The sequence below is a fragment of the Ursus americanus genome, chromosome 17 (assembly GCF_024610735.1).
Source record: "Ursus americanus isolate L20-20 chromosome 17, mUrsAme1.1.p, whole genome shotgun sequence".
In the NCBI taxonomy this organism is placed as follows: Eukaryota; Metazoa; Chordata; class Mammalia; order Carnivora; family Ursidae; genus Ursus; species Ursus americanus.
The window spans coordinates 2819216-2831622 of NC_142143.1; the positions used below are offsets into that span (position 1 = coordinate 2819216).

The 12407-nt window shown below is 59.2% G+C and overlaps 1 protein-coding gene across 2 annotated transcripts in view; it reads right to left on the reverse strand.

Annotated features, from left to right (window-relative positions):
• The window catches only part of TBC1D22A (TBC1 domain family member 22A), a 316479-nt gene that overhangs the window by 3489 nt on the left and 300583 nt on the right, over positions 1 to 12407 (reverse strand). Inside the window, exon 13 of one of the 2 annotated variants that reach the window (XM_045779681.2) lies at positions 1890 to 2033. The exons of the other annotated variant lie outside the window; for it this stretch is intronic. Coding sequence (XP_045635637.1) covers positions 1905 to 2033 — 129 coding nt within the window. The 3' untranslated portion in view covers positions 1890 to 1904. Of the gene's footprint in view, positions 1 to 1889; positions 2034 to 12407 lie in introns of those variants that run through there. 2 annotated transcript variants of the gene reach the window in all.

The following is a 12407-nucleotide window of genomic DNA, read 5'->3' on the forward strand; positions in this document are numbered from 1 at the left end:
GGCACAGTGGGCTTGGCGTGAAGGTCAGCAGCTCACCACGAACACTGCCGTGCCGGGCATCTTCTAGATGGAAAACTGCGGCTGCAGACGCTTGCCTCTGGGTCGGCTCCAAGAGGAGCCTTCTAATGTTAAAGATCAAACAGTGTTTTGGCTTTGGATGCTTCTCACCAGAAGGGCTGTATTTTTCCAGTCAGATGAAGGACGCCGGGACGTACGAAGCAGGATTGTCTCCGTGCATGTGCGCTCTCCCACGAAGGACAAAGTGGGGACACACCAGTATCCTTGGGCTCCGGTGCAGTGGGCAGGGGTCCCCTCCCATGAGCCGAGCTGTCTGTCTGGTTGGCCCCTTGCAGAGGCTCCTGGGAGCGTGGGCAGCAGTTGGGGCAGGGGGGAGCAGCGAGCCACAGCGCAGCCGTCAGAGGACTTGGGTCCAAGCCCCGGCCCCACTGCCACCACAACCACACGGCCCTCTGTCACGGGGTGATCTGTTCCCTCTGTGACATCTACAGGCCACGCATCCCTGCGTCCCTGCAGCAAAACGTCCGGCACGTGGTGGCAGTCAGTGACAAGTCTGTTTGGCAGCCCAGAGAGTCAGCGAAGAGGTCTGCAGACTTTTAAATGCTGCTAAACCCCCAGGGCTCAAATCCCAGTCCTGCCTCGGTTGGTCACGGGACCCTGGGCAAGCCTCCTAGTGCCGTACCTCAGTTTCCTCATCTGTAAACAGAGACAAGACTGTCTCTCCCTCCCTCACTGAGTTGTCACCACGTGCAAAGTGCACGTGCCCCGCCGCTGCTCGTCCCCAGTCACTGTTACTCCATCATGACCAGGATTCAGTCATTGCTATCACAGCTACTGTTAGTGGCCAAAGTGACCGTCGGAGCAGCAGAAGCATCATTTCCGATGAATAAATGATCACCCATGGGAAACAGACAGCTGCGCAGACAAGTTCAATAAGAAATCAAACTCCTAGTGGACAGTCCACCCAGAGGGGCATGACGGCCTGCAGCAGGTACGGGGTGTGAACCCGCAGGTGTGGACGGGGGTCCCCACCCAGCGAGCGCCCGAGGCCCTGCGGTGGCACCGAGGCTGCCGGCGAACCCAAGAGGACGCTGCTTTTTAGCCTCTTTGGCCCGGATCTTCAAGTTCTAATGTCAGACACAAAATGAACCGTATTTAACTCAAAATACTCCCAAAGGTCTGACTGTGCGTGAGCTGCAAGGAGAGTCAAAGGAAAGGCCCCGCCATCATTCTGCCTCTGTGCCCGGAGCACCCACCACCAAGCAGCGTCACACGGCTGCATCTGGGGTCACACCAGACCACTGGTTGCTGCTGTGCGAGCCTCATGGCCTCCCTAACCTCGCCATGCAGGCCCCAGGCCCTGGGCTCCAGGCCCAAGAGCACACCTCCGTCCCAGGGAAGGTGTCTGGCACTCCCCTGGGCGACCTGAAGTAGGTCTGTCTGCAGAGGACAGGAGGTGGTGTGGTCAGCACCGCAGGCAGGGTGAGCGGGAGACAGAGGCACAGATGAGAACCCAGGGAGGGCAAACGCTCCTGACCTCATGCGTCCATCTATCTGTTGGCTCGTGACCACACACCGAGCCGTGGCTGGGTGACGGCCGTGGCTGCGCACCGTGGGCACAACGCAGCACAAGCCAGCAGCTCTGGCCCCAGGGGCCCGGGCTGCAGGCACACCTGTGCCAGCGTGAGCAGAGGTGTGTATCCGGTGACAGGTCACTGACCACGAAGCAGATGACATGTGGTCCTGAGCAGAGTCATGGCCGGGCCTCCCGTGTGCCTGGCCACCACAGAGCCCCTGCGGGGTGCGTGACAGGGAGGGCGAACCCCAGATTACAGGTTGAAAGGCAGTATTTCAGATTTCTGGGTTAAATACAATATTCGTTCATCTCACCTGGTTTTTTTCCACTTCGTGAGGCTTCCACGTGGCAGGGGTGACACTGCATCAGAGGGCGCTGCTCCCACCTGGGCGGCCTGGTGGCAGACGGCGCACACCAGGGCCTCCCTGCTCGGGACCCCCTGGCAGAGAGAACATACCGGAAGGCTCCCACAGGCGGCAGGAAGGGCAGGAGCGCCCCGTGGCAGAGCCCAACGCCTGCTCCCCATGTGGCACTGAGCACAGAGGTTGGCTCAAAAGCTGCTCAAGTACGGGGTTTACAAATTGCCAACTCGCAGAGATGAGTAAATTAATCACGACGGGGCTAAAAGGGCCCATTTGCCGACTCTTATTATTTCCTCCCCTTAACCAAGAAGGAAGAAACAGGAGTCACTCGCTGACACACAAGTCAGGTAGCAGGGCTAATTGGTTTAATTCACTTTTCCGTCCACATTCTGACGTTCGATTTGTGCAGCCCGGCTAGAAAACCTAATGGCTCAGGCGCGCGGCCGTCTGCAGGGCAGGCCCCCAGTGCCGCCTGGGGGTCGGGGGCGCAGGGCAGCAGCACCGGGCTCCTGGGGGATGGGCCTCTGGCACCTCCCAGCCCGCCTTTCAGGGGAGGAGACCGAGGTGCTGGCAGGTGGGACACCCGGCGCCAGGACCCGGGTGGGTGAGGCCACAGCACAGGCGGCCAGCCCCCGGGAGCTGAGGGCCTCGTCTGTGAGACGGGGACCGTGACAGCGGCTGCCCCCGGGCTGGGAGGGTCGGAGGGCCGGTGGCTCGGAGCTGAGCTGGAGGCAGAGCAGATGCTGCAGGAAGGCGCCCGTGGCTTCCGCATCACCCCACCCACACCCGGGGCCCCGCGCGCTACCGACACCCCTCGGCGGCGACGGGAGCGGCGCCTACAGGGCTGTGCTGAGGACGGAGGAGACGGCGCACGCACGCATGGCCTGATGCCTGGCACGCGGGCGCTGGCCACCATGCTAGTCCCAGCTGAAGCTGGAACAGCGCGTGCGCCCTCCCGGTGCTGACATACACCCTCGGCGAGCACAGTGCTGGGGGCCGCTCCGCTCCGGCTGGCCCGCGGGCAGCACCTCAGCTATCGGTCCATCGGCACACCCAGACCAGTTTCCATGCACCATGCAGGGCGGGGTCGAGGGTCACAGTCCCAACCCAAAGCCATGGCCCCGAAGGCCGGCAGAGGGACAGGTCATTTGTATTCCTGGCTGCGCAGGAACTGCTGGGGTTTGAATCCACATTCAACATAAAATACCTGCTCTTGGTAAGTACACATGTAAAATGGAAAATAAAAAAGTAGCCAAGATTAAATTATACCAGAAGGGTCTGCTAGCAGCGCTGTCGGCTCCGGGAGAATTCTAACAGATTTCGGAAGCTGCCGGCGGGGCCTCGCGGGCACCCCCGGGGTGGGGGAAGAGGACAGGGTGGGGCCGGCAGGGTGAGTGTGCAAGTTGGGCCACGTCTGGCCACCCTGTCTGGGATGGAGTCGTTCCTCTCCTGCGTGGTTCTCTCGTGTCCGCTCCTGTCAGAACTCTGCCGGCGTGCGGCCTACCTGGCCCAGAGGACGCTTCACCCGGGGATGGCGTCTGACCCACCAAGTCCACTCCTGCGTCCCCCGCAGACGCTGACCCAGCCCAAGAAGGGAGACTCCCTGCTCACTCCAGCACAGCGGCTCTGCTGTGGTGTCCGCACAGTCCCGGGGAGGCGCGCTGGCCCTCACGCCCTCCGGGAGGGGCAAGTGCTGGGCAGCCCCTGGTGTCCAGCCATCTGAGGCTGCTTCCCCCTCCGCGCTCCCTCCCAGACCATCCGACGGCCGCTGATTTCTTTGACAATCCAGTTATTAGTTTGAAAATCATCTCAAGTTCTGGAACAAACCACGGCTAAAAATAGAAGGCTGCTGACAGTCGGCTGGGACGGACAGCCAGCGGCCAGGCCAGCCAACCCACAGGCGACAGTGCTCCGAAGGTGGAGAATGGAAGGTGACACTGTGAGAGAGTGATCTGAGGGCCTCTGAGGGCTCAGCGACGTACACTGTCCTTGTAATTAATTTCGTATTTCTTTTCCAAAAGAGGAATGCTAAACAGAAAAACACCTTTGGGTCCTAAAAACACAGGCTTGGCGTGAGTCAGCTAGCCGTTCCCCTTCATGTCTCTGCACACGCTGAGGGACATCTCGTCGGCACACAGAGAGTATTCTAAATCCTGGCACGGCAATCAGAGCCGGCTTCCTCCCGTGAAGACCCTTCTGCTTTGCGGGACGTGGGGCCGGGCAGCCAAGCACAGACAGGGCATGGAGAGACGCTGTCCACCGAGGTGTCCTCAAGAAGGGCTGGGTCGGGAAGGATGCCCACATACAGGAGGGAGGCCCCGTCCCATGCGTCCAGCTACAAAGTGACAGGGAGGGCACTTTCGCAAAGGTGCGGGAGGCTGGAGGCAGTGCCCGGCGCTACCTGGGCAAAAGCTCAGGAGAGACGGCAAGGGCACAGGAAGGGAGGGCTCATGGCTGCTGCGGGCCGGAGGCTAGGGACCAGAGTCTGAGCAGCATGGCCACTTCCATCCAGCGGGCTGCAGGCTGAACCCACCCCACTGCTCTGGGGGTGCTGTCCACACAGGCCAGCAGCAGCTAGAGACCAAGGCATGGGGGGAACAGGGCAGCCCCTCCAGAGCTCGCACACTGGTCCTGCCCACCAGCTCCAATGACTTCCCAGGGCCAGTCCTCCCTGTTGATCCACCCCACTTCCTAAAGGCCCCCCCCCCCGGCCCGGCCCCACCTTGCCTGAAGCCCCCCTCCAATTGCCTGGCTACCCTTCCAGTCTCCTTGGTGACACCTCTCTCTGCCTGGCCTTCTCCGCCCCTGCAGCCCTCCCCAGGGGATGTCCTCTGGGGCCAAGGTCACTGGTCGTCTCTGACCTCATCATGACACACCTGAACTCTGGCCCTGTGTGTCTGATGGTTGCCTGTGCACCTGTGTGCCCCTGGCCTCCACGTGCCGTCTAAAGGCATCTCCAACTGAGCGTCCCCCGCTGCGCTGGCTCTGCCCTCCCCTTACGCCCCCCACCCCCCGGCCCGCGCTTAACTGGGAGCAATGCGAAGGCACCCCCGCTACGTCCTCAGCCCCAGGCTACAGCTGAGACACAGGCTTCCGCCCCACCAGGGAGCAGGGCCTCCAGCCAGGGCCCCGCACACCCACAGCGGCACCCCGCGCTGCCCAAGACCGTGTCGGAACAGGTGGGACGACGCAGCAGAGCGGATTTCACAGGTTCACTGACAAAACGGTATTTTCCTTGTAATGCTTCATAAAAGCTGTGAAGTTTCCCCACCTGTTCAGGGGCGTGTTCTCACACTGACTTCCCCGCAGTCTGGGAGGCCAGGAGGGAGGCCGCGAGGTGCGGCCCAGCTCCACCAAGGCCGGCTCTTGGGCTGGCGCACGCCGGGGGCTGCTGACCCGCCTCCTGCTGGGAGCCACGGACCGTGTGCCAGGAGCCACCAGCACGTGAGCACAGCACACGTCACAGAACGGGTTCAGGTGACAGCACCATGAGGCTGCAGGTCCCCAAAACTGGCTCCAGGTGAGGAATCAGTGTGAAAGAAACCGGGATCTCTGCCCGACTGCACTGCTCCTGACCGAGGCTGTGGGACGTGCACCGACCCCCACGGTGTGCACCCGGCAAGCCAGTCCTGGGTCAACCCCTGGGGATGCCTCTACACAGTGTCACCCTGGGGGATCCTCCATCCTGGGCCCCATTTCCTGCAGCATGAAATTGGGGAGGACAGGTTATCTGCCTCACCGGGCATAGCAGGTCTAACAGAAGACGACAGAAGGGGAGGGACTCTGCAGTGACTGTGTCATCCCTGACATGTGTCACATAGCCACCACTGTCACCGAAGTCCTCCCACCAATGGGTCTCCTGTGTCCTGGACCCACGTGGATTCAGGGGCTGTGCAGATGGCACACAGCACCCTAAGCTGGCTGGGGGCTGACTCAGTGAGCTAGGAGGGAAGGGCCCCCTCAGGCGAGGGAGGCAAGGAGGCTGCAAGGCTGGTGGAGGCTGGGGTGCTGGACTAGGGACCTGGAGGTCAGCAGTACAGCTGAGTACATACGGGAGCCACCGATGGGCAGGCCAAGGAGCAAGGAGGCACCAGTACCGCAGGTGCAGGGGGACCGAGGCACAGGGAGCCCTCGCAGACACCCCCTGACTGAAGTGGACAGAGAAGGCTCCGGTGCCCACTGGACACACTGCACACGAAGCTGGGTATGCTCACGGATGAGAGACCGGAGTGCAGAGTGAGTCCTGGGCCACGTTTATCTACTTAAAAAAAATACTTTAAGAGCACTTTTGGGTTCACAGTAAAACTGAGCAAAAAGTACAGAGAGTGCCCACTTACCCTCTACTCCCCCGGCAGACGGTGCATCTGTTATAACTGGTGAAGCTGAATCGACACGTCACAATCCCCCAGAGTCCGCGGTCTGACCTCAGGACCCTCTCTGGGCTTGGACAGATGTGTGATGACGCGTGGCCACCACTGTAACCCCAGACAGAGAAGTTTCACTGCCCTGAACACCCTCTGGGCTCCGTCTGCTCATCCTTCCCTGCCCCTCCCCGCTGCGCCCACGGGTCCCTTCACTGTCGGCTCGGTTCGCCTCTCCCAGATGTCGCAGAGCTGGAGTCTTACAGCATGTGGCCTTTCCCACTGGCCTCTTTCCCTGACCGATGTGCATTAAGGTTCCTCATCTGTCTTCAGGGCTTGGTAGCTCCCTGCTTTCTAGGGCTTAACACTACCCCGCTGTGGGGACAGACCGCGGCTCGTTTATCCATCACCTCCAGAAGGCCACCTCGCTGGGCTCCAAGGTTTGGAAAATTATGAATGAACACTCACCTGTAGGTTTCTGCGTGGACATCAATTTTCTACTCCGTTGGGTCAAGACCACGGACAGCAAGCGTTGGGTCATATGGTTAAGAGTATGTCTACCTTTGGAAGAAGCCCCCGGCCCCACAGCGGCTGCACCCTTCTGCGGGCCCACCAGCCATGGGTGCACGTTCCGGCTATCGTGCGTCCTCGCCAGCACTGGGTGCTGTGGGCGTTCCAGACGTTAGCCTTTCTCACGGGTGTGCATCTCGCTGTTTGACTCTGCATTTCCCTGATGACACACGACGTGGGGCATCTTGTCGTGGGTCTTGCCACGTGTACACGTCTTTAATAAGGTGTCTGTACAGATCTTTTGCCCATTTTTAATTGGGTTGTTTGCTTTCTTATCACAGAGTCGTTAAGAGTCCTCGTGTACCTAGGACAGCGGTCCTGAGGCAGAGAGGTTTTGTGATGGTTTTCTCCCAGTCTGCGCCTTGTCTTCTCACTCTTGAGACCGTGTCTTCCACAGAGCAGAAGGTTCTAGGTGTAATGCATCCAGCTTACCCATTCGTTCCCTCACAGACCAGGCCTTTGGCTTTGTGTCTAAAACGACATCACCAAACCCAAGGTCACCTAGGTTTTCCCTCCGTGATCTACTTCCAGGGGTTTTACGTCAAGTTTCGCACTTGACATGTAGGTCTATGACCCGTTTTGAGCTGATTTTCGGGAAGGCCCTAAGGTCTGTGTCTGGATTCGCTGTTTCGCACGGGATGCCCAGGTGTCCCAGCGCCCTTTGCTGAAGAGCCTGTCCCGGCTCCGTTGTGTGTCTCTGCTCCTTTGTCAAGGTCAGCGGGTCTATCTCCGTGCTCTCGCTTCTGTTCTGCTATCTGTCTCTTCTTCTGGCAACACCACCCGTCCTGCAGGAGGTCCTGATGCCCGGGAGTGTCCATCCTCCAACTGTGTTTTCTTCGATACTGTGTTGGCTCTTTTGGGTCTTGTGCTCCGCAGGCACTCTGGAACCGGTTTGCCGATACCCAGAAAACTTGCTGGATGTTTATCGACTTTAGAAATTATGAGGTGAGCGCAGTTCTGACTGCTGGCCGCTCCTCCTCTCCCATCTGCAGCTGAGCGGCAGACCCACTCCCAGCCCGGGGCCACAGGGACCCAGTGAGGACAACCCAGAGGGGCCTGGACGACCGACCCCTCCAGTCCTTCCGTGTCCCGCACAGCCAGGACCGGGCTATGCGCGCGCCACCCACACCACCTCTGCCGATGCTGATCTCGGGGGGTCTACAGAGTGCCTGCTCGGTGCCCCCCACCGTTTTCTCACTTAATCCAACAAGCTTAGAGAAACATACCCATTTCACAGGCGAGAAGCCTGAACAGAGAGGTACAATGGCTTTGCACGGTCATGCTAGAGGCAGCACCTGACAAAGCCAGCAGACTACACTCCCCACAAAGTCAGCAGGACCAGGCCACATTCTTGGGCGCCACGGTGCTCAGTCAGGGTTGGTCGTGGGTTGGGGCCACACGGCTCAGCGCCCAGCAGACCGGAGGAGGCCACTTCTCTCTGCTCTTGTGCACAAACCTGCCCTCACCACCTCTGAGGAAGAAGCAGGTGGTGGGAAGAGGACCAGTACGAACGTAGGGTGTCTGCTGTGTGCAGCCCAGGGAGATGGGCACCGCCCCCTAAGGGGTTCACGGAGGCTGGGAAGGAGATCTGCACTATGCAGTGGACAGGGAAGGGGTGGGCCAAACAGTTCACAATGTCCTTAAACTTGAAGACTGTGATCACTGAGGATCCATATTACAAGCCTCACCAAACTCCTAGAAACTCCCACAGGAGTCATCACATCCTCAAAAGAATCAATGTCTAAAAGCCCAAGTGCCCTGAGCCCACAGAGCTTCTCAGCTCCAGCGTCATTCCTCTTGGGACCCTCCTCCTTGATGTCACCGGGCACACAGCAGCGCTCTCGTCTGCAGGGGGCTCCTGTGATGTCCGTGCCAGCTCTGCCCTTGCTCCCCACCTGTGAGCCCCCGGGAGGCAGGGCTACCTGACCTCACCTCTATACCCCTCCCCTGCCTAGCCCCTTGCTGAATGAATGAGCCCCCCACAAAGCAGCCAATGGAAGCGTCCCCCACTCTGGGCAGCAGAGGAGCCCCGCCCACCTGCAGAAGGCCCCTGGAACCAGCCAGGCCTGGGCACCCGGGCTGGGCGCTTTGTGTATGTGGCACAGCCCCTCCTTCTGAAGATTTAACAACGTGGCCTAGTGCAGGGATAAATGCCCTGGCATTGTGCTGAAAATCTAATAATTAAGGTCTTACTTTGAGAATTTTCTGAAAAGCATCTGAGAGAGCTAAGTGGAGGTCACCCGCAAGGCCATCGAACAGGTGCAATGAAGCCTGGAATACACCTCCACGGGCTCCCACACTTTCTGAGCTTCATGTCACAAAAGCCAGTTAGAGGCTGTTCCCATCAGGTCACAGGTGTGTCGTTCAGGGTGGTGACACTCCCGGACACATCCATTACCATCAGCCCTCCCACAGCCCCTGAGAGGTCCCCCCGGTGCAGTGTGACCCACCCCCAGGTGACAGGACAAGGGATGGACACGAATCACCTGCTGGCTGGAGACAGCAGTTGACCCGAGAGCTTCCGCAGGCCTCTGCTAGAAGGTTCTCTCTGCCTCAGAGAGCATCACCTGGGCAGATGTGGAACCTCATTAGGCCACAATGATTAAAAAATGAGGGGGGAGGCACTTCTTAAGAAAGAAAATGAAGGTAAAATACAAATACAAAATTAGGAGTGAAAGTAGATGGTAACATAGGAAGATAAAAGAAATCAGAACTATTTACAGTATTTTTAAAGCTGGCAAACAGCACAAATAACAATTTCCAGAAAAACAAGATTTTTGTTAATTGCCTAACACAGGCCTATTAGATTTTCCCAAGCCTCGCTGGGCATTCTTTCACCTCTTCCCGTGGCCATGCTCTTGACAGCCTGCTTCGGGGAGACTGAAGGGACCATACCATCTTTCACCCGAAATCAACACTCACACCAGGGGTACCGACTCTCGGGCGGGCGTCTGGAAACAAGCTGGGCTTTTGTAATTGTCACACCCCCTGCGACAAGCAGGACCGTGGGCTGGCAGAGAGGTCCTCAGAGCACAGAGTAGTCGCCCTCCCGCCTCCCTGACATTCCAGGATCAGTGCTCCCACTAGCCCCCAGCCATCCCCGGGGACGTGAGAAACAGTGCTCACCAGCCTGCCCGGGAGCATTTCAGCAGGGCACGCAGGCGGGGGCCCTGGGCCAGCTCCGCCCCTCACCACAGGGAACGGCCTCGGTGCCTGGCCTGCCCCAGCTGTAAAAGGGCATCCCGAGAGTGCCAGCCCAAGGGTGCTGCCATGGAGTAAGGCTGGCATGCACGTGGACTTCCCCCAGTCTGTGACCCTCCTCGCAGTAGCTCTGGCTGAAATCACCATCCACACAACCGGGGTTCGGCTGCACCAAACTTCCCCGTCTCCCCGACTCCAAGACACCAGGTCTCAGCCACTACAGACATCTCATAAGGACAGGACATTCACAGGCCAGCACCCCGTCCCCCTGCAGGACCTGCCCCCCCCCAGGGTTACGCACACCGACCTCGTGCCCAAGAGCAAGCATGGGCACACCAAACAGAGCACGTGCTGGGGCTGGCAGGCGTGTCTGTGCACTGACCATGGGATCAGCGCCGGCCGGAGCCACGTAGCTCCCTGGTCCCCGTGGCTGTCTTCCTGGGGCCCCTCCGGCTGGAATCATTTCTGAGGCCTTCAGCAGGGCCTGCAAGGCAGGGCTGGAGGGCTCTGGGTGCAGAGTAGAAGCCACCACCTCATGCTTCTTCGTGTTTATGCTAAGCCTGCATCAGAAAAAGGCCCTCACACCACGGAGAAGGGCCAAGGGCCCTGCCCGAACATCAAGAACCTTCTAGGATGAACGGACGCATTCTAAGAGAGGAGGTCGGGGAATGTAAATGCCCCATTACAGCCCACTTCACTGTGCAGCTCCACGGAAGGCCTCCAGCGCCCCAGTGCAACACGCTGGCAGCTACGAAAGGCCAGGAGATGGAAGGCCCAGCTCAGGAAGGCTGGGGGGCAGAGGGGCGGTGCGGGGTCTCTCTCTACAGAAGCCAAAGGGAGCGATAGCCCCTAACATTCTTAACCTGGGTGTGTGGGAAGGGTCTGTGCCTGTCTCTGCAAGCAGCAGAGAGCCCAGGGTACCAAGGGGACAGGGACACAGCAGGCAGCACAGCCGGGAAGGGACTGCACATACCCCGGGCCCAGCTGTTACTCAAATCCCTTGCTTTCCATACAGTGGTTACGGGGTCCACATCGCCCCCCATGCAGGGTACAGTGTCAAGCCGCTGAAGGCGATATTTAAAATACAAGCCTATTCCTGGAAGCAGTTCAAAACTAACTGGCCCGCACGGCCAGGCTCTGACCTCCCAATTCCAGGAGCAATGGCTGCACACTGACTGCTGTTAGGACACTGACCTTCCAGGAATGTCTCAGGAATGCTCAAGGCTCACTGCCAAGTGCTCCAGACCTGCAATCTAAGGGCTTGAAGGAGGTCTTCATCAGTCCACGGAGATGTTTACAGAGTAGGTTCTCCCTGCCCCACAGGGGCTCCACTGAGGTCCTCAATGACAGAGGCAAGACTGCCCGGCTCAAGCTGGCCAGGTGGGGTGGGTGGGGGGAGGGACAGAGGTGGCTCGTGGTCAAGGCCACCTGCACAGTGCCCCTCCCCGGGGAGGCAAAGCCAGGGTTTCCAGGAAAAGAGGTCCTCCTGGAGGCCAAGGCTTGGGTCAGAACACTATTCCCCCAGTACATTCTTCTGGGGGGCTGTGGTTCCTTACACCTCCACAGGGCAGCCACCTTCTGGATCTGTGTAGGATTCAACCACAGCCTTTATCACATAACTGAGATCGTTGAGGGCAAAGACTCGGACAGCCTAGGCCCCACAGGGCTCAAACTTCACAGTGTTCAACTAAGAGCAGCAAGGCATGTGTCCAAATAAATCCTGAGTTCTGGACGGGTGGGTGAGTGGATGGATGAAGGGATGGGGGATGGGTGGGTGGGTAAATGGATGAGTGGAAGGATAGGTGGATGGGCAGATGGACAGATGGAGGAATAGGTGAATGAGTGGATGGACGGGGTAGATGGGCAGGTGGATGGATAAGTGGATGGATGTGGACAGGCAGACGGACAGATGGACAGGTGGGTGGGTGCGTGAATGGATGAGTGGAGGGATGGGTGGATGGGTAGGTGACCAGATGGGTAATGGGTGGATGGAGGGATGAGTGGGTGGGCGAATGGATGAGTGGAAGGACAGATGGACGGGTAGATGGGTGGATGGGTGGATGGACAGATGGACGGGTGGGTGAATGGATAAGTGGAGGGATGGGTGGATGGGTAGGTAAGTAGGTGGGTGATGGGTGGATGAGTGAATGGGTGGGTAGATGGAGGGATGGGCAGACGGGTGAGTGGGTGAACAGAGGGATGGGCAGACGGGTGAGTGGGTGAACAGAGGGATGGACAGACGGGTGAGTGGGTGAACAGAGGGATGGGCAGACGGGTGAGTGGGTGAACAGAGGGATGGACAGACGGGTGAGTGGGTGA